Source organism: Lissotriton helveticus, chromosome 9 (genome assembly GCF_964261635.1).
Source record: "Lissotriton helveticus chromosome 9, aLisHel1.1, whole genome shotgun sequence".
NCBI classification, from domain to species: Eukaryota; Metazoa; Chordata; class Amphibia; order Caudata; family Salamandridae; genus Lissotriton; species Lissotriton helveticus.
This window is the reverse complement of record NC_136070.1, coordinates 609,720,558-609,739,094: the sequence shown is the minus strand read 5'-3', so window position 1 is coordinate 609,739,094 and position 18,537 is coordinate 609,720,558. Positions and strand designations below refer to the sequence as shown.

The 18,537-nt window shown below is 41.1% G+C and overlaps 1 protein-coding gene across 1 annotated transcript in view; it reads left to right on the top strand.

The window, feature by feature from the left end:
- SPTBN4 (spectrin beta, non-erythrocytic 4) overlaps window positions 1-18,537 on the top strand; it is a 1,415,585-nt gene that overhangs the window by 1,161,239 nt on the left and 235,809 nt on the right. The window contains 1 exon segment of the mRNA XM_078660647.1: window positions 9,388-9,442. Within this exon segment, the coding sequence (XP_078516773.1) occupies window positions 9,388-9,442 (55 nt within the window).

The window sequence follows — 18,537 nt, the reverse complement described above, 5'->3', positions numbered from 1 at the left end:
TTATGCTTCTGATGTGAAAATGTTATGCTCCTAAATAATACAATAATGGTCGGTGGCTGGAAATCTAATGGGAATTGTAGAGATATTGACCAGTCATAAACAAATCGGAGGAGATTGTTCGGTAATGCGTTAGGTAAGACGTGAACTGGAAAATGGACTTAACTTGATGGCGAAAGTCGCAGATGGTAGGGAAGTATGGGCAGACTGCTTTGTGGAACTAGAGGAACGGTCTATCAGTTTTGTTGAACAGCACGAGCAGTTTACAGAGTATAGAATATTGAAAACTTAATATCAATTCCCTTGTGAATGGCATCCTTTTCGCTTTCTGTTTGTACAGTATGTATGAAACAAAGTGGAAATGTAGTGCTGCACTTGGAGTGAGTTGGGCAAATTCGGTGCCTGACGTAAAGGCCTCAGAAATCACACCACAATATTGGGGTGAGGGGCTTCAGAGGCGTAATCTCTGTGGTCTGCCAGTATGCCTATTTCACATGTCAGGGTGTTAGAGTAAGGGGGTCAGGGTGGAGAATATAGGGATTTGGATTGATGTTCTGATTTGGCGTCACAGTGTAAAAAGCTAAACCACCTGTGTTTAGTTTGTAAACCAAGAAAAGAAATATGTCGTTAAGTAGATCAGTTTCTATTGTTAGAGGTTTCCCTCGCAGCCATGTTGGCTTATGTATATGTGAAAGGGGCATGATTTGGGAGTTAGAAGAATTCTAAATTTCATAAGCAAGAGGTATATGTAATTGTCTTGGTATAAACTTGTGAGGGACAGAGGTTATTGGTCAATGGAAACTCAACGGCAGTGGAATCTGATAGATTATAGTCACACCTGTCATATATTTCCGCGAGTTATACTTATTTATTTTCCGTGCAGCATCAAATCTGAAGATGTATTGCCTGCAAAAAGCATACAGTCTAAGGATCAGAGAATTTATGTGTACATCATTTCCCATATTGCCTATATTTTGTAAGTACAATAAATATGTTGTTTGTGTAATTGAAAACATCATCCATTTTGTACAAGTGATCTAGATGGTACATTACAAGAAACATAGCAAAACATAGGTTAAATATTCAAGACAAATCATTGCAGACCTAAAAGGGCATGTTCATCAATTATCACAATGATTTACTGTGGTGTTAGAGTCTTGGGTTGAAATGATGAGACTAATGTCACATGAAAGTTCCACGTTGAGCTGAGTGAGAGGGATGGATTCTCTGCAGGGTGGTATGTGGATTATTGGAAGGAAATATATGGGTTTCTGATGTTTTTTTTTACATCTTTTAGGTTTCAAGGGTGTAAATAATCAGTAGCAGAACAGTTATATATTAGGCTGTTACGTTCAATTATACGCAGGCAGGTATAAAGTGAGCAATTATTTGAGATGAGATGAGTAGATTGAGTTATTACTTGTCACGGAAAATTACTTATATTGTAAATGTTGTTAAGGGAGCCTGAAAAAGAAGTTAGAAGAATCTTAGGGGCAGATTTATCAAACTGTCACGCAATTCACTGCAGCAATACATCGTCCTGTGTGAAAGGGCGAGGGCAGGAAAGCACCATATTTTACATTATATGGCACATTCCTGTCCTCTGATTGGGCTGGCGCACTTTTGGCTGCCTAGCCCCAACACAGGCACCCTTGCTTCATGGTGCCAGGTTGCCTGCATTGCAAGCCGGATTGTTTTAGTGCAGGAAAAGACACTTTTCGGTACAAAAATAATCCTCTGAGGTGTTTTCTTCTTTCTATATGTGTTGCATAATGCAGTACACATAGAAAGAGGAAAAAACAAGGAGAAATAAAGATATTTCTCCTCGTTATGCCTCCCCGGGGAAGACCTATAATTTTGACACATTTCCAGGTGTATCACTCAGTGTAAATCTGGGAATGTGTCAAAATCCATAGGTGGATGTGTGGGAACACCCACGCTACACCCATGGAACACCTCCCTGGGACAGAGTAATGCAAGGCAGCAACTGCGTTACTCCAGATTTACCAAGTACAGCAGTGCCACACAAGGTCGCCTCCCTTGGCTTGGTAAATCTGACTTTAGTGTTGCGTTGCCCTTGCTTTACCTTGCATGACGCAAGGGCAACGTAACACTTTGATAAACCTGCCCCTTAGTGCATAGGTGGAGGCGGGACAAAAGGTGTTGTGATCAGCGGCGGGCGGTGACCCTAAAAAATGACGGGGCATCGAGCAGACCGAGAGCCTAACCCAGTGATAGGCATTGTAATAAATCACAGTGCGTTAAGGCTCAAATGCCAAAGCCCTCAATAATGGCTTGATAACAGATTGTTGTTTATAATGGACCGTGACTGAGACCTCTGGAGTTGAGGCTCAAAGCAATGCAAGTTTCTCACAGTGCCTGTCAGTGGGCCAAAAAGATAATATAAAAATTAGAAATATACTTACCCACACTGTGTTTTCTTTTTCATGAATGCCATCAGGGCCTCCTGGAGCCTAAACCAACTCCCCTATCCAAATTCTTACCCTGCTCTCATGCTGGAGATGAGCTGCATGAGAGCAGCATCTGGATTGGGTGGAACAGGCTGCCTTGACGTTCCAGCAGGCACAGGGGGCCATCGTCTGCTCTCTACCTGCCTGTCTAAGACAGCTAGATGGCGAGGTTTGAAGTGTGCATGTCAGGCTGGCCATCGCAAGACAGCCGGCCAAAGTGACATGCGCACTTAAAATAAATTGGAGTGAGCACCACTCCACTGCTGCCAGTCAGCAGCAATGGCCCCATCCTTAAACCTCTCAGGTTTGGAATAGTGAAAAATAAAATGGTGATTCATGTTATTACTATGTTATTTTTCACATTTGCTGCACTGGCATCAGGGTGGGTGACGCTCCTCCGCCCTAATGGGGGGAGCCGCCACTGGTTGTGGTTGCTTACTTTGTTTATTCAAGAAGCTAATAATGCACCTCAGCTTCCTTGTTTAATCCATATTTGACAGTGTCTGTTCTAAGCATCTACCCACTTCCTCATTTCCTCTGTAATAATTCTTGGTTGCCAAGCTAGGATAGCTTCGGTATATGATGTGTGGCAAAGAAAGTAAAGGTTTTGGTATGTTTATGATGTTGTAGAAACTGATCATAGATTAGAAAGCTTGTATCCGTTTTGTTACTATTACTGTAGTGTTCCTGAATATGGGGTTTAAAAGGACAAATAATACTGCCACTATATGTCTGTGTGTGTATTTAATCAGTTATATAACGGGGTGGCTATTACATTGGAGCCAGTGCTGAATTTACGGTTATTTTAGTATTTTAATTCTGTAGCTGTATTGATCTAAGATTTAACATATTGAACAACTGTGAAATGAGCAATCCTGTAGGTTTGAGAAAGTGTATTTTACATTGGAATATATGACGTTACTCCGCACGCGTTTACAACGTGGTCAGTACAACGGCTGCGTTGTTACCACGCGTACCATTACAACGCAAGTCATTACTTCGACTTGCTGTAAGGGGCGCTGGAGTTTAGTACAATGTACTATTCCAACTCCAGTCTGTCCAACAGTAGGGAACCCCCTACAGCAAGTCATTGTAATGACTTGCGTTGTAATGGTATGCGTGGTATCAATGCAGTCGTTGTAATGGCATCGCGTTGTACCAACAGCGTTGTAAACAATGTTTCCCTTACATTGTTGTCTTGCATCAGCAAATTCCGATTGACATAGTAGTTTGTTTTAGATTGTTTGCTATTCTAAATCCAAGTTGTGGATTGGGTGAGTCTATCTCTGTAATTGATGGATTGTTTTGAAGAGTCTGCAAGTTTTTCCTTAGTCCCTTTTGAATATATGTGTGCCCACCGTGATATTTTGTGATTAATCCGATTTATATTGTAGTATTTGTTTCTTCAAGTCTTTCAGGGTGAAGTTCTGTTCAGGAGTCAAGTTGCTTTTGCATTGTTTTCCATCTGGTTCATATTTTATCCTTTTGGCATTAAACTCTTTATAAATGTCTGACTTTTGCATTTATAAATCCATGTTTCCTGCAGTTGCATCTTGCTCTGAGAAATTCACCTTTGAAACATTACAATTAATTTTTGGTGGATTACAGTTCTGAGCTTCAAGTGTGTAGTTAGCAGCAGTCACTTTGAAGCGCAATTTAGTCTGTTGTTTGTTTTTGTTAATGTACTATATCTGGTCCAGGAAGCCCACTTGGTAGCATAAGTTGGATGATGTTAATGAATGTCCATTGAGTAGCAGTTCATTTGGGCAAAATGTTTTTTCCAATACCTGCTGCTCTCCTTGCCCGGTTAGTTGGATATCATCAATGTGTATCACTGCCAGAAAATAAATATATGCATACTGAGGGGCAGATTTTGGACCCATAGCTATCCTTTGTATCTGTAGATAGAGTTCTTTATTGAATATAAATAAATTTTACAAAGATACATATCCAGCACGTCCAGTGTAATTTGATTTAGAGTGGTGGCTAGTATAAAGTCTGGTTGCCATTGAATGTTTTCCATATGTGGTATCCTGAACATTTGATAAAATATCTTTCATAAACAGTTGAAAACTAAACTCTATATAATACATCACATTAGAGCATAATGATTTTATATCAGATATTATAAGTTGATTAGTTGGCGGAAACCTCCCTTCATGGATTTTCGGAAGAAAGTAAAATGTAGCCATCTTGGCGTTTTCAGTCATAAGGTATCTTCTCAATGATCAGTAACCCCTTTTCATTCCATATTTTGAGGTTTGATTGAAATTTGAATTGTATCTTATTGGGTGAGTTAGTTTGAGGTAGCAATTAATATTTGAGAATTGTCTGTATTGATTGATTTGAAATTTGTAAAGCCTAGCAATCACCCTAAGGCACCAAGGCGCTGAAGACCAGCCGTCCGGAAGGAAATTGAAAAAACTACCCCAGATAGAACGCTACACAGAAAAAAGCCATGTCTTAAGGGCCTTTCTGCGGCCACAGAGAATGCTCTGTCACCCCATTTCCTCTTTTTCATTCTCGGTACCACCAGCCGCAGTTGGAACAAAGAACGAAGGGGTCTGCTGGGGGAGGGCCAACTGAACATAATTTTTAATCTTTACGGGTAAGGTAGATAGAGTAACTTGTGTACCGTGTAGAGTGACTTAAAGCTAATGCATATATTGATGGGGAGCCAGTGCAGGGACTCTAATCCTTTCCTGCCAGATTGGCATTTGGGAATGTCTCGAACAAGTCTCGCCAATGCATTCTGCACCACTTGGAGTTTATACTGCATGTTCTTATTGGCGTCCAGGTATAGCGAGTTGCAATTGTCGAGTCTGGACATTACCAAGGCAAGAGCTACCTGTATACGTGCTGGGCATTGGATAAAAGGGATGATTTTATTGAGCATCCTTATGATCCAGGTACACAGGGAGACGATTAGTTTGGAAATTAAAGTTAAGTTCAGTGTCCATCAGAATTCCAATATTCTTAACCTTCTTGCCCGGGACTGGACAGCATCCTAAGGACTGGGCCCAGCACTTGCTGTTCTACTTTGATGTCCCTGATCCAAATATCATAACTTCTGTCTTATCCCATTAAGCTTCAAGAAGTTACCTGACATCTACTCTGTCACTTTAGTCATGCAACCAAGAATATTTTCTGACATTAAACATGAGCCCTTGGGAATTGAAACCATGATCTGAGTGTTGTCTGTGTACGATACTACCTCCAGTCCAAAGGAGCGAATCATGGTTGCTAGAGCTGCCACATAAAGATTGAACAGTGTGGGACTCAGCGATGAGTCCTGCGGCACTCCACAGGGTACAACAAAGGAATCAGAGTGAAAGTACTGTAATTTCATCCTTTGAGATCTTCCTGTCAATGATGCGGACAGGAGGGCTAGTGCTTGATGAGAGATGCCAAGACTCTGCAGTCTGTCCAGCAGCAGTATAGGTCAGATGGTGTCAAATGCTGCAGACAGATCCAGGAGTATCAGCATCACCCCTTGTCCTTCATCCCATGGTGTTTCCTAAATCCGAACTGTATGCTGCTTTTATGTAATCATCAAGGTGTATAATAACTGTATTGCACTTTCCACCCCCACCACGTCTCTATATTCTCCTTTAACTATAGTTAAGGTTACCTGTTTCCTGTTTTTACGTATTTTTACAGCAACATACAGACAAAACCCATTTATTTTCTTCACTGTATTTATTTTAAATGTGGATAAAAACGGAAATTGGGTTAATTTTTTAATAATTCTAAATGCTCAGTCATGGCTTCCATGCAAATCACTGTGCAGATTGACAGGTAAGGGGGTTTACAAAAAGAAAGGAATTTTACTAAACATGCTTACACAGCTGTAGATATACACAAGGTTGATACTGCTACGTGTATGTCTTCCTGAAACTGCACTGATTTATCCTTTGTCTGTTTTCATATCACTGAAATATCACAGACATTTAAGCATGAGTGCACACTTATTGGTTAAATTCGTGGGGAAATATACTATTTTCAGCAAAATTTTCTCACAAAATCGATATGGATAAATACAGACAGAAAAGTCAAACAAATAAATACAGTAAAACTAGGAGCCATAATTATAATCTTGTGGTTGTTTCTTAGTTTCTGAAAAGCTTTATTTTCTTGACCATTGATAGTAAGAGTTAAATACCTATGTTTTTTGCTATATTGGATACATTTGCATTCTAGGTCATTAATAGTTATTAAGCAAAGTAGATAGATTTATCGTGTTACAAGAAAAGAGTGTTGGTAGAGATAGACTTGGGCCTAAAGAGTACGTTGTCTCAATAGCCATATTTCTTGCTATATTGTCTCTTTTTTGATTGTCTTCCTATTCCACGTTTAGCATTATAGATATTGGATACCAGTGCAACATTGTTTCCTTGGTTTATCTTTGCTACTGTGAAATCTAGTTTTCTTAAAATGAGTAGATGAGAGATTAACAATTAGTTGGTCTATGGGTTGTTTGAGTGCTTCTCTCATACCTTATCCCATGCTTCTGTTTATACTTTCTGGGATATTGTTGAGTTCCTTTCTGTAGTATCTAAACCTGGTCTGGTTCTGATATCTGTGATACCTGTGCCCTTTGTATGCTCTTACTGTTTGGGCTGCACGTTATTTGTATCTTCTGACTTTCTCTAAAAATAACTCTAAATGTATTATTTGAAACTTGTTCTAAAATGCTTCTAAATAAGTCTGCCGCTGCTAGTGCTGTTGATGAAGCAGTTGGATTAAAATATCTCACTTTTATAGATAATTTTACTAAGTTGCATGTCTAAGCAAAACTGGACACATATCCCAGTTGGTAGTCAAAATGGTAACTTCTAAATGCATGGTCTCTACATTTATTAATATCTTCTTCAATTTTATTTATCACTTTCTTGAGGATTTCTTGGGATTTTTGTGTAATTTCTACGCAATTGTACTTCTTCAATTTACTGGTGAGACAATTACCTTTAGTTTTGTATTTGTCAAGTTTCTCTTCTGCAATATCAATCAACTGCCAAATTATGTTATAGCAAATAAAATCTAGATTGGTTCATCTGCTCTATAGATGGAAAAATTAGAATGCATAGTACGTATGGGATTGGTTGACTGTCTCATACATTCACTATGCGTTGGTGTGTGAACTTTGATACCAGGACCAGTGGCAAATGTGTAAATTCAAGACGTTTATCAGAATAAGCCAACCTGTGATCATGCAATGTACTTACAGTGGCTGTGATGAATACATTACCTATCTGTAATTTTTTTTACTTTTTGGTTTTTTGTTTCAGTTGAATTTCTATGAGTTTTCAAAACTACCCACCTTCAGTAGCCATTATTATTAGCACCTCTTCCTCTATGTACTAGTTCTCAATTCCTTTCAAGTGAACACACGAGAAAGTGAAACTTGAGGAGTCACATTATGTCAAAGCCTGCCTTGTTGCATCTAAATAACGTTTTAATGAAAGTTTCCATGAACAGCTTTGTGCTTACTGATATTTTTAAACCTGTAGGAACACAGAGCTTAAGCAAAGTTGTACCAGAGGTAATTTTAAGTGTTCTATATCTATAAATGACTTTTCTTTTTAAACGCCTACTCTGACTTTGTGGCAAGGTCTACTCTGAAAATGTTTGTTCAACACTTAATACAAATGTCTTTTAGCAATTATTTTACTCACTATTGGGATTAGGCTACTTTTATTCAAACATTGAATTTTGACTCCCTCACCATATTTTGTGTGTATTTGTGTCTGCAATCTTTAGTGTAGCATAGGCTCAAATAAGGACAAGGGACATTTATACTTTCATGGGAACGGTGAACGTTTTGATTGGCTATTACCTGCTAAATAGTACTTTAGACTATTACTATTAAAGTACATTACACAGGAGAGCTGTAATAAATAAATATGAGCCAGATGTTCGACCATTTCATTTTGCAAGTCTCTAATTGCGATTTTTTGTAACTCGCAATTAGAGACTTGCAAAATGAAACGTGCTAATGTATCTCAAACACAACAGCGATTCACAGTGGGGTCGCAATTCACCTGCCTCATCAATATTCAGGAGGCAGGTAGCAATTTGCGACCCATTGGCAATGGCCAATAGCACTGGCATGGTGGCCTGCTGGGGACAGCAGACCATCATGTCTGTGTTTGCTTTTAAATAAAGTAACTTTTTTTTAATGCAGCCCTTTTTTTCTTAGAAGAAAACATGATGTGTTTCAAAAAGAAAAATGAAATGTTTCGGTTTCATTTTTTAAGGGTAGGCAGTGGTCTCGGGGAACATTGCCTGCTCTTAAAAAATGTTTTCGTTACCATTCACAAAGGAGAAGGGGTCCCCTGGCGACCCCTTCTCGTTTGCGTCTGACTTACTGCCTGCTTGAAGTAGGTGGTAAACTGTGCAGCCACGGCCCGTGCAGGCAAAAGCGGTGGGGCTGGTTTGCGGCGATTTTGACAAATGACAGCGAGGAAAAAATAATTATTTATTTAATTTTCCCTCATGATCGTTTGTTTATTTTAACATTTGAAAAGCTGACAAACTGCAAAGTTGTCTCTATCTTCCGCCAGAACGCACTAATGTTCTGTGTTCATTTTAACTTCTTGTGTGCTTTCTATGATTGGAAGATTTCTCAGAAAATGTATGTTGTTATGCTTACTTGAGTTTCTCTATTTCATTTCCCTGCCGTATTAATGCTAGTTTGATCTTATTGAATAAAAAAAGGAGGCTAAGCTGGAACAGTAAGATTTGGCGGGTCTGCCAAACAGGTGATCTTTTCAAACCCTTGGTCAGAAGACTGTTACAAGTGTTCCAGGACATGGCTATCCTTATGTCACAGAATGTACCTTCTTTGCTACTTGCATGCAAATGTGTAGCTTGACACCAGTATGAGATCTTTACTATTGATGTTTCTGTGCATTGGCAGGAAAGCTACCTTGGCAGATATTGTTGAGCAACTACAAGAAAAGGAAGCAGCCCAGGTCAGTGCTGGGGTAAGACATTTTAGTAACCTAACCTTGCATGTGTATGTAGAACCAGTCTAATGATAATGACCAAGGCAGCAATTTATTGTCAGCCAATGTGTGCCGGGGGCGGGGGGCTAGCCTAATAGATATCATAGCCTGGATAACCAGTAGTGCTGGGGACAATCAAAATTTACAGAAACTATTGGCTATTCAGAAATATAAACTTCCTAATTCAGTGCACTAAATTGAACCAGTACAAATAGCGGATTCCTCATGCTTTGATGATCGCCCATTATCAAATAAATGTGCATTGATTTCTCCAGAAATTGGGAGCTGAAAGAACATCTATGACATGTTATTTTCTCACTGCAGATTCCTTTATATGACATGTCCTTTCAATTAAGTGGACACTAAAACCATTAGGAAAGACTAAACAGAATTCTTAGGCATGCCGACATCGTGCTCTATCTGCCGTACATGTGTGTCTCTCCTATCTGCTCCTTGTGCTTCTCCCTTCACGTGGAGAACAAATATCTTGAACCCTGCTATAATCCCTACAGTTTATTTTCTCCATGCGCTCACACAAAAGAGAAAACTAGAAAACAAGTCTCCTCAAGTATTGACAAGGTCCCCAGATGAACATTCCCTGCATTTCTGCACTTTTGAAAGAAGCTGAAGTGCCTACTCTTGAGAAAGCACTTCAGCACAACTTGATAGGGATTGTCATCCATGAACATTCTGATTCATTGTAAATGATCCTGAATCACAACTCCGGGGCTGGCCCACTTTTTTCAACACTCTTGCTCCATCCTCCGGGGCCTGGTCTGTTTGTAATAAGTCCATGAAACCCATGGGCCTCAATGATCGTTTAGAATTTTCATGTTTTATTTAACTGTTTACACTGTTCCCTCAGTATGCGATTGCGTCTTATACATCAGTATAGTTGTGTAAATCAGCACTGTTTGTACACCAGCACATTTACGATTTTCCTCCTTCAAGATGGCCGCACCGCGGGTAGTTTGTTTTTTAGTCCGTCATTTATGTTTACCTATCTAACTAACACACAGCACTTCCTGCACGGAACGTTTTTGCATTGATATCGCGACACCGACGACCGCAGCCGCCGAACACAACGCACTGAGTAAGTTTCTTTACGCCAATAGACCACCGGTTTTTAGCGTAACTATTAGATCCACCGCATGCTAGTTATGTAGCTCACCCACACCGAAGACCCACAGTTTGTAGTTGCACGTTACATTAACGCACGCTCGAAGTTAACGGACACCGAACATCTTTTTCCTCCTTCGGGTGAATTTCACAATTTTCACTGACTTGGAAGCATGCCACTAAAAACCTGGAGATATGTCACACAGAATTCTTCTTTCACCGGTATTATTTCTCTTCTTTTTTCACCCTTCCTTTACCTGGGTTAAACCCAACACAAACACCCTGACCTTGCACATCGTTTATTAGATAACTCCACTGAAACTGTATGAGGGACGCCCATCCTTAGGCTATGTCTTTTCGTTTTATTGCAGAAGCTCCCCGAAGAAGGGCATGTCTTGCCCGAAATGCATTGGAGCAATGAAATAATCGGCTGTACTTATGTCGCTAAAAGCTTGATTTGATTTGTACAAATGTCACCATGAAACATAATGATGATACAGATGAATGAATAAACAATTCGTCAAATGATACCAGGAGTCTTGCTTTCACAAGAACCGAAGGAGTGCCCAATACATAGGGATGACACCATGGGCTCATGGTGACACATCACTTACACTTGCTGAATAGACGTGCCTAGGACGGACACGTCACCTGGTGGAGCACCCAACCATCCTAAATTTAAATTTAAATCAGTTTCACAAACAAACCTAAAAAGCTGTGCGCCACCGACTTTGAACTTAATAAGGAAGGGGGCCATGTTCCCCCTTATATATATATATATATATATAATACCAGAGAACTTAGTTGGCTTTATATATATATATATATATTTTCTGTTCTGATAACATCTTGAAAAAACACCTCCCTGAAAGACCATCTATTACCTATAGACGATGCCAGTCTTTGGGGGACCATCTTGGCCGTAGTCATTTTTCGTCCAGAACCCAACCAAAAGAACTATCGAGATTGAAGGGATTTTTCCCCTGCTTACGCTGTAAAGCATGTAAAAACAGTAAAAAGGTTACTAACTATCCTGGAAGAACAGATGAGGGGACACCCAACAGAGAAATAAAGAAACTGCTCAATTGCAATTCCGATTACACCGTCTACTGCCTTGAATGTCCCTGTAGAAAGCGTTATATAGGGAGTACAATTAAGCCTACTAAATTGAGAATTCTGGAACACTTACGTGCAATCTCCAAAAATTATAAAACCTACCCGGTTGCACGGCACTTCTCCCAGTACCATAACAGCAATAGGGATCTCCTGAGCTTCTATTGTATTGATCTGGCCGATAGGCCGATAGACAAGAAAGAGGAGGAGATAGAGTCAAGACCCTTAGGGTCTTGGAATCTAAATACATTATCGCTCTAAAACCCATGGCTCCATGGGGATTGAATAATGATGAGGAAATGTGGGTACACCTCTAATTGCCACATGGGATCATGTGACAATCTAACCTAGGGTCGCTGTGTCACAATCAGATGATGAGATGAACCCATCATTTACTTTTAATGTTAGACGGTTTATAACAGTGTAGAGACATATGGGGACAACGCCCATTCAGGGCTACACCACCAATCATACAGATTTATGAATTCACAAATATCTGTTGAAATGATTTGAGGACCTTATGTCTTTGCACTATGTATAATATGCATGGGATATGGACTATGGTTATATATGACAATTTTGTCCAAAATGTTCAAAGCTTATGTTTCATGTTTATTTTCTAAAAATTTCATTTTGTGTGTTTGAGGAATTGGGAATAACTGGCACGTATGCACTTTATTTTTTATGTCTTTTTAACCTGATGAAATTGTGTAACAATTTAGACATTCAAAGATGGCCATTACATTCGTAACTAGTGTACTGGGTACCTTTTCTATGTTGTTGGAGTTCCAATGGTGCTCACAGAGTTAAAATGGCGGCACAGTACACACACAGACTGACACTGACAAAGCCGGAAGGCGAAACGAGTCTCTAAAGGGGTGAGGGGTTTCCAATAAAGTATTTGCAAAAGGATACCAGCGTGCTTGCCGTTTTTGACTCGATGTAGTCAAAGTCTGTGGATAAATATATATTTTACGCGTCTGCCAGGAGCGCGTTACAAGGACCCGCCTTACAAGTGTTCCGGGAGTTTGCTGGCAACAATCTGTGACTTTCAAGGTATTGAAATTTCTCCCGAGACCGCCTCATGATCGAGCCTCGCACGTGGCTGCTGTCACTGGACAGACCGTGACTGCACGGCGAAGAGGGATGACTTCACTCTCTTCACAGCCTGGCTAGTTTCGCGACTTGAGGCTGAGGCGTTGGGGGCCCGAGGTACGCTTTAACACTGCAATTTAGGGGGCACTAGCTGCTACACGGCCCCACCTTTGATAGGCAACTTTCAGCGTCCACATGGATTACAATGATCCGGCTGTAGTACTTACCAGCGAGATGTACATTGGGAACTGAAGTGTTTAGATGGACTGTAGTTTCCCTCGGCAGCTGGGTCAGCTGATCTCCCGTCATATGGGAGCGCCACAATAAATTCAAAAGGTGGGAGGAGGTGTTTCCCAGTTCAACCAGCGGCATCTGAGGAAGGCGCATAAGCCGAAATGCATCATGCCGAGCTGAATTATGTGAATAAAGGCTTCCTGACAAGCACCCCGCTGTGTCCTTGGATTACTTGCTGAAGGTGATCGTTGTGTGGATATATATATATATATATATAGATATATATATATATATATATAAAACCAACTAAGTTCTCTGGTTTCTATGCCTCTCACGGCGGCGGGCTCGAATGAGGGCGCGAACCTCTTCAATTTCAATAATCCTTTGTTGATGAACAAAAAGCACTCGAGACCAAATCCATGAAGCGTATATCATCAAAACATGTGGCAAACAAACGCCCGACGCGTTTCGATGCAACCACACCTTGGTCACGGATCAGACTGTTTGTGAAATCATAAACATATAGTGCACAGACACAAAAATAGAAGTAGGACTACATATCCCAATGCATAGTCAAAGACAGGAAAAGTGGCATCCATTTTGAAGTGGTAACCTCAAGTATAGGATCGGATTTCGGCCACATACTATCCTTAAACTGAAACTTTTTCCACAAGTTCAATTCCACATGTGATTCAATAATGGATAATATGATTATCAGAAAATAACGGATTCTCAATAATTTATGATTTCACAAACAGTCTTTGACCCGTGACCAAGGTGCAGAGTTTGTTTGCCACACGTTTTGATTAAATACGCTTCATGGATTTGGGCTTGAGTGCTTTTTGTTATATATATATATATATACACCACGGCTGTACTCCTTTCTCCTTTCTTGAAAAGCAGCAGTCATGGGCACAAAAACAGAGTTTAGTGCAGCAGACATCAATTTACACACGGTGACTTTTTTATCCGTGTAACAAAGAACAGTGATGAGCTGCCCACATGGGCATTGACTGTAATGTTGTTGATTCGGTGTCCACATTCACTGAGATTTGAGACTCATGTTATTTGGCAACTCAAAGAAGTGATCAGTCCTATGTAATTGGTTACTTTATGCAACACTGTTTCTTTAAGCTACAGCTTTATTGTGCGCAATGAGCACGAACAAACACTGTGTTCAGTTACTAGCGGCAGCACAAGGTAGATTTATACTTTCACTTATGCTTGCATTTAGGTTTTCTTTTATTTACATTTCAGACTCAGGCATTTTCACATTCATGCTTACTTTTGCATCAGTATGTAAGACATATTCTGAAAAGTTTACTCACAAGGAGCCTAGTCTGTTTTCACTCACTATGGTGAAAAGGTGTCACGTGTTATAGATAAAATGAAAAGCAACGTAGGATCAAACACTCGTGAAGAAGGGAGTGATCCTGAAATGCGTTGAGTGTAATTCTTGCCAGACCCGATTGCTGTATAAATTGATGTCTGCTGCACTAAACTCTGTTTTTGTGTCCATGACTGCTGCTTTTCGAGAAAGGAGAACAGCCGTGGTGTATTTTGAAGAGGCTGCCTGCCTCGTCATATATATATATATATAAAAGCAGGTTTCACCTGCGAAACGCGTCGAGAAAGCCATTGAATAAAACACGCTTTGCATTTCTAAGTGGCCCGGATTGCTTTTCTTACCACGGAGAAGGTTTTTGGCTGTATGCATAGGGACTCGCTATCCCATCCGAGGCCCGCCTTTGGGAAAGCGGCAGGGTTCTAAAGCGACTCGTCTGGTTGGATATATATATATATATATATATATATATTTCTATGCTCCAAATGTTGCCCGATCGGCAGGAAGCACTCAGATGCCGTCATAGGTTGCAAAAACCTTTATTGGCACAAATGAAGCCTGCAAGCTGATTCATAAGGCAATTCAAATGTCCATAATGCCTTACGCGTTTCTAAGTTAGGAAACTTCTTCTTCAGAGGCGTGGACAAAGGGAAGTTGTGCGCGCTCTGACCCCGCCCCTTCAATTTAACACATCTACCCGCCCTAGATGCGTCTGCACAGGGAGTTCTGGGAACAGTAGGCAGAGCGATCCTTTTTCGATCAATGTCAGTCTTAAATACTCAAAGTCTTAAATAGTCAAAAGTCAAACAAAGCCGCAACCCTTACAACCAACCAACCCAACAAGCGATATCCCACACAGTGAAGACTTTTCCACCTTCTTCAAGCAAAAGACCGACAACATAAGGAATGATCTCCTCAATGATGTAAGCCAACACCCTGTGCACATCAGAATGTCTAACGCCCAGCCAAAAAACAACGCATCGTGGGCCTCCTTTGACATCTACTCAGAAGATGCAATACTCAAACTGCTCGGTACCCTGAAACTTTCTAATCACCTCACAGACCCCCTGCCTGCTAACGCGGTAAAAGACTTCACCACCATGCTCCTCCCACTCTGGACTAAAATCATTAACAGCTCCCTTCAACAAGGTCTCATCCCGGACTCACTCAAGGTGGGGCAAGTCACGCCCATACTCAAGAAACCCACAGCTGACCCGTCTGACCTAAACAATTACCGTCCCATCACAAACATCCCCACCTTGGCCAAACTGCTGGAAAAATGTGTACAGCTTCAACTAACTGAACACATTGACAAGTTTGATCTCCTCAACACCCACCAATCAGGCTTCCGAGCGTAACACAGCACGGAAACTGCCATGACTCACATAATTGACGACGCCCACCAAATCCTTGATCGCAATGATTCATGCCTCCTCATCCTCCTTGACCTTTCCTCAGCTTTTGACACGGTCAAACATGAGAACCTCCTTGAGCTGCTAAACACTAGAATGGGTTTATCCGGGACTGTTCTCAAATGGTTCACGTCCTTCCTACATAACCGGACTCAGAAGTTCAAGATTAACAATGTGTTGTCCTCGCCTGTGCCAGTCGACCTAGGCGTTCCACAAGGATCCTCCCTTTCACCCACACTGTTCAACCTCATCATGGAACCGCTTGCCTCCTTGCTCCAAGCATCCAATGTACACTTCCATATGTATGCCGATGACACTCAACTCTACCTAAAGGTACAATCCCCGGATGATATCAAACTCCTGAATTACACTCTCACAAAGACCCAATCGTGGTTGGCCGACAACCACCTCAAACTAAATGCTCTGAAAACTGAGTTCCTTCTGATAGCACCCCCTGCGAAATCTACCACCATCCAACTTTGGCTCAACAACTTAACTGCACTCAATGTCCGGCCCACCATCGTGGACTCCGCGAAATCCTTAGGTGTCACACTGGACGCAAAGCTCAACATGCAACAGCACATTAGCAGAGCTACGAAAGGAGCTAATTTCCAAATCAACACATTGAGAAAGTTGAAACCCTTCCTCCCAGCCAAAGACTTCCAAAATGCAGTTCAAGCCCTAGTCATCCCCCGCATTGACTATGGAATTGTGACCCTCAGTGGTCTCCCTTTAGCAACAACTGCACCCCTAAGAGCTTCCTTGAACGCTGCCGCGAGACTCATCACGGGCTCAAGAAAACACTCTCATATAACCCCTGACTTGAAATCTCTGAAATGGCTGCCCTTTGAAGCCAGAATACATCTGAAAATCGCTGTAATGACACACGCGGCTGTACACCACAATGCACCTAACTACCTCACTCAAAAGCTAACTATATCAGGAGGGTCGAGATCCAATAGAAGTTCAAAAAACTTACTCTTGAAACCTCGCAGATTCCGGAAGGAAAAAACATACAAACGCTCCTTCTCAGGAATGGCGCCGAGGATCTGGAACGCACTCCCTCCCGAAACCAGGCTTATCTCCTCCACGGCCTTCTTTAAGAAAGAGGTGAAAGCCATCCTCATGGCTAAGTTCACCTGAACTTTAATGTCTGTTCCTCATTGACTTTCGTGCCGCTTGGGTATTACTGGTTTCATGATTGTCTAATGTCAAATAATGTCATATTTTGCATGACCTAGATTTGTTTATTCCTCTTGTATGCCACAAGTACTTGATGGTCATTCGATCCTTCTATGCTACTCACTAAATATCTATTATTAGACTATTCATGTTAGCCTATTGTATATCGAGGCCCCTTCCCCTGCAACTTTTAGATACTTATAGTATAAGTTCTCCTGATTTTTATCGTAATTGTATGTAAGACTCAGTATCGTCTTTTATTTTTCGCTTATCTGATTGTTTACTGACATTCTATTTGAACATGACTGCTATCCGATCATGTTACTGAAGTTTATATTGCACCCAATATTATGTCGCGTCACCCTCATGCTATCGTCACCCCCTGTTTCTGTGAAGCGCTCTGATATCTGTAAAGATCTTGTTCGCGCTATATAAAACTCTGAATAAATAAATAAATAAATAAATAAATACTGCCAATAGCAAGCTGCCAATGCAGCCTCAGCCTGTGTGCCCCTTTTTCATCCAGTATGGCATCCCAAACTTAGGTTCGGTATATCCAGACCATGTGGCCCCCTCTTTTGCGGTGGTACACTTACGACAGCAGGGCGGCCGCCATAATCTTCTATGCTCCAAATGTTGCCCGATCGGCAGGAACCACAGAAGAATGCTTTCTGCCAGTGGTCTGGATACTTTTTTTTTTTAATTCTTTATTTATTAATTTTCTCAGCAAAACAGCACTAGAGGAAACAATCAATCAGGTTACACAGGTACATCTCGTGATCAAGTGAATATCATTAGGGCACTGTTCATAGGCAGGCAGGTAAACCGGGTAGGGAACATTATCATAGCATATCCTATACATATCAATGTAGCTATTACTTTAAAGTCAGAAAAACAGAAAAAGGAGGATCATTTACACAGCTATGCAATCCGAACAGTCATATCAAGCAGTCCTGAATTTGTAGAGCGTTTTGCTAAATGTACAGCAATACAATCGGGTTCACATATTGTCTAGGCAAATAAAACATAGAGCTCAGACAATGCAGATGTGCATCCCCTGACAGGCAACGTTCCGATATGAGTCAGGTCCCCCCTGTAATCTATTCTCCCTAGTGTCCCGCACCAGTGTGCCCTAGTGTGTCTCCTGGATCAGGAAGGTAGATGATCACGCATAAGCGCCAGCTGCGTCTTGAGCACTCATGTGACATCATCTGAGTCTGTAGACGTCGCCGCAGCTTGTAATAGATATATCTGCAGCGGTCCCCAGACATCTTTGGGTCTGCTCTGCACTGGTGTCATGTCGGTATATATATTATTCTGATCCTGACAATAAACCAAGTCATCAATCCAGTCCTTGAACTTGGGAGCTCTTCCCCTGCCCCAGCGACATGCAATTCGCCTTTTAGCCAGTAATAATGCAACATCCGTGAATTTCCGAATAGACTTAGGCACATTTCTAGTGTATCCCAATAGCATGATTAACGGGTCTCTGTCAATTGCTCCGGCCGTCATAATCCCCAAAGCAGCCTGTACTTGTGACCAATATTCGCTAAGTGGAAGAA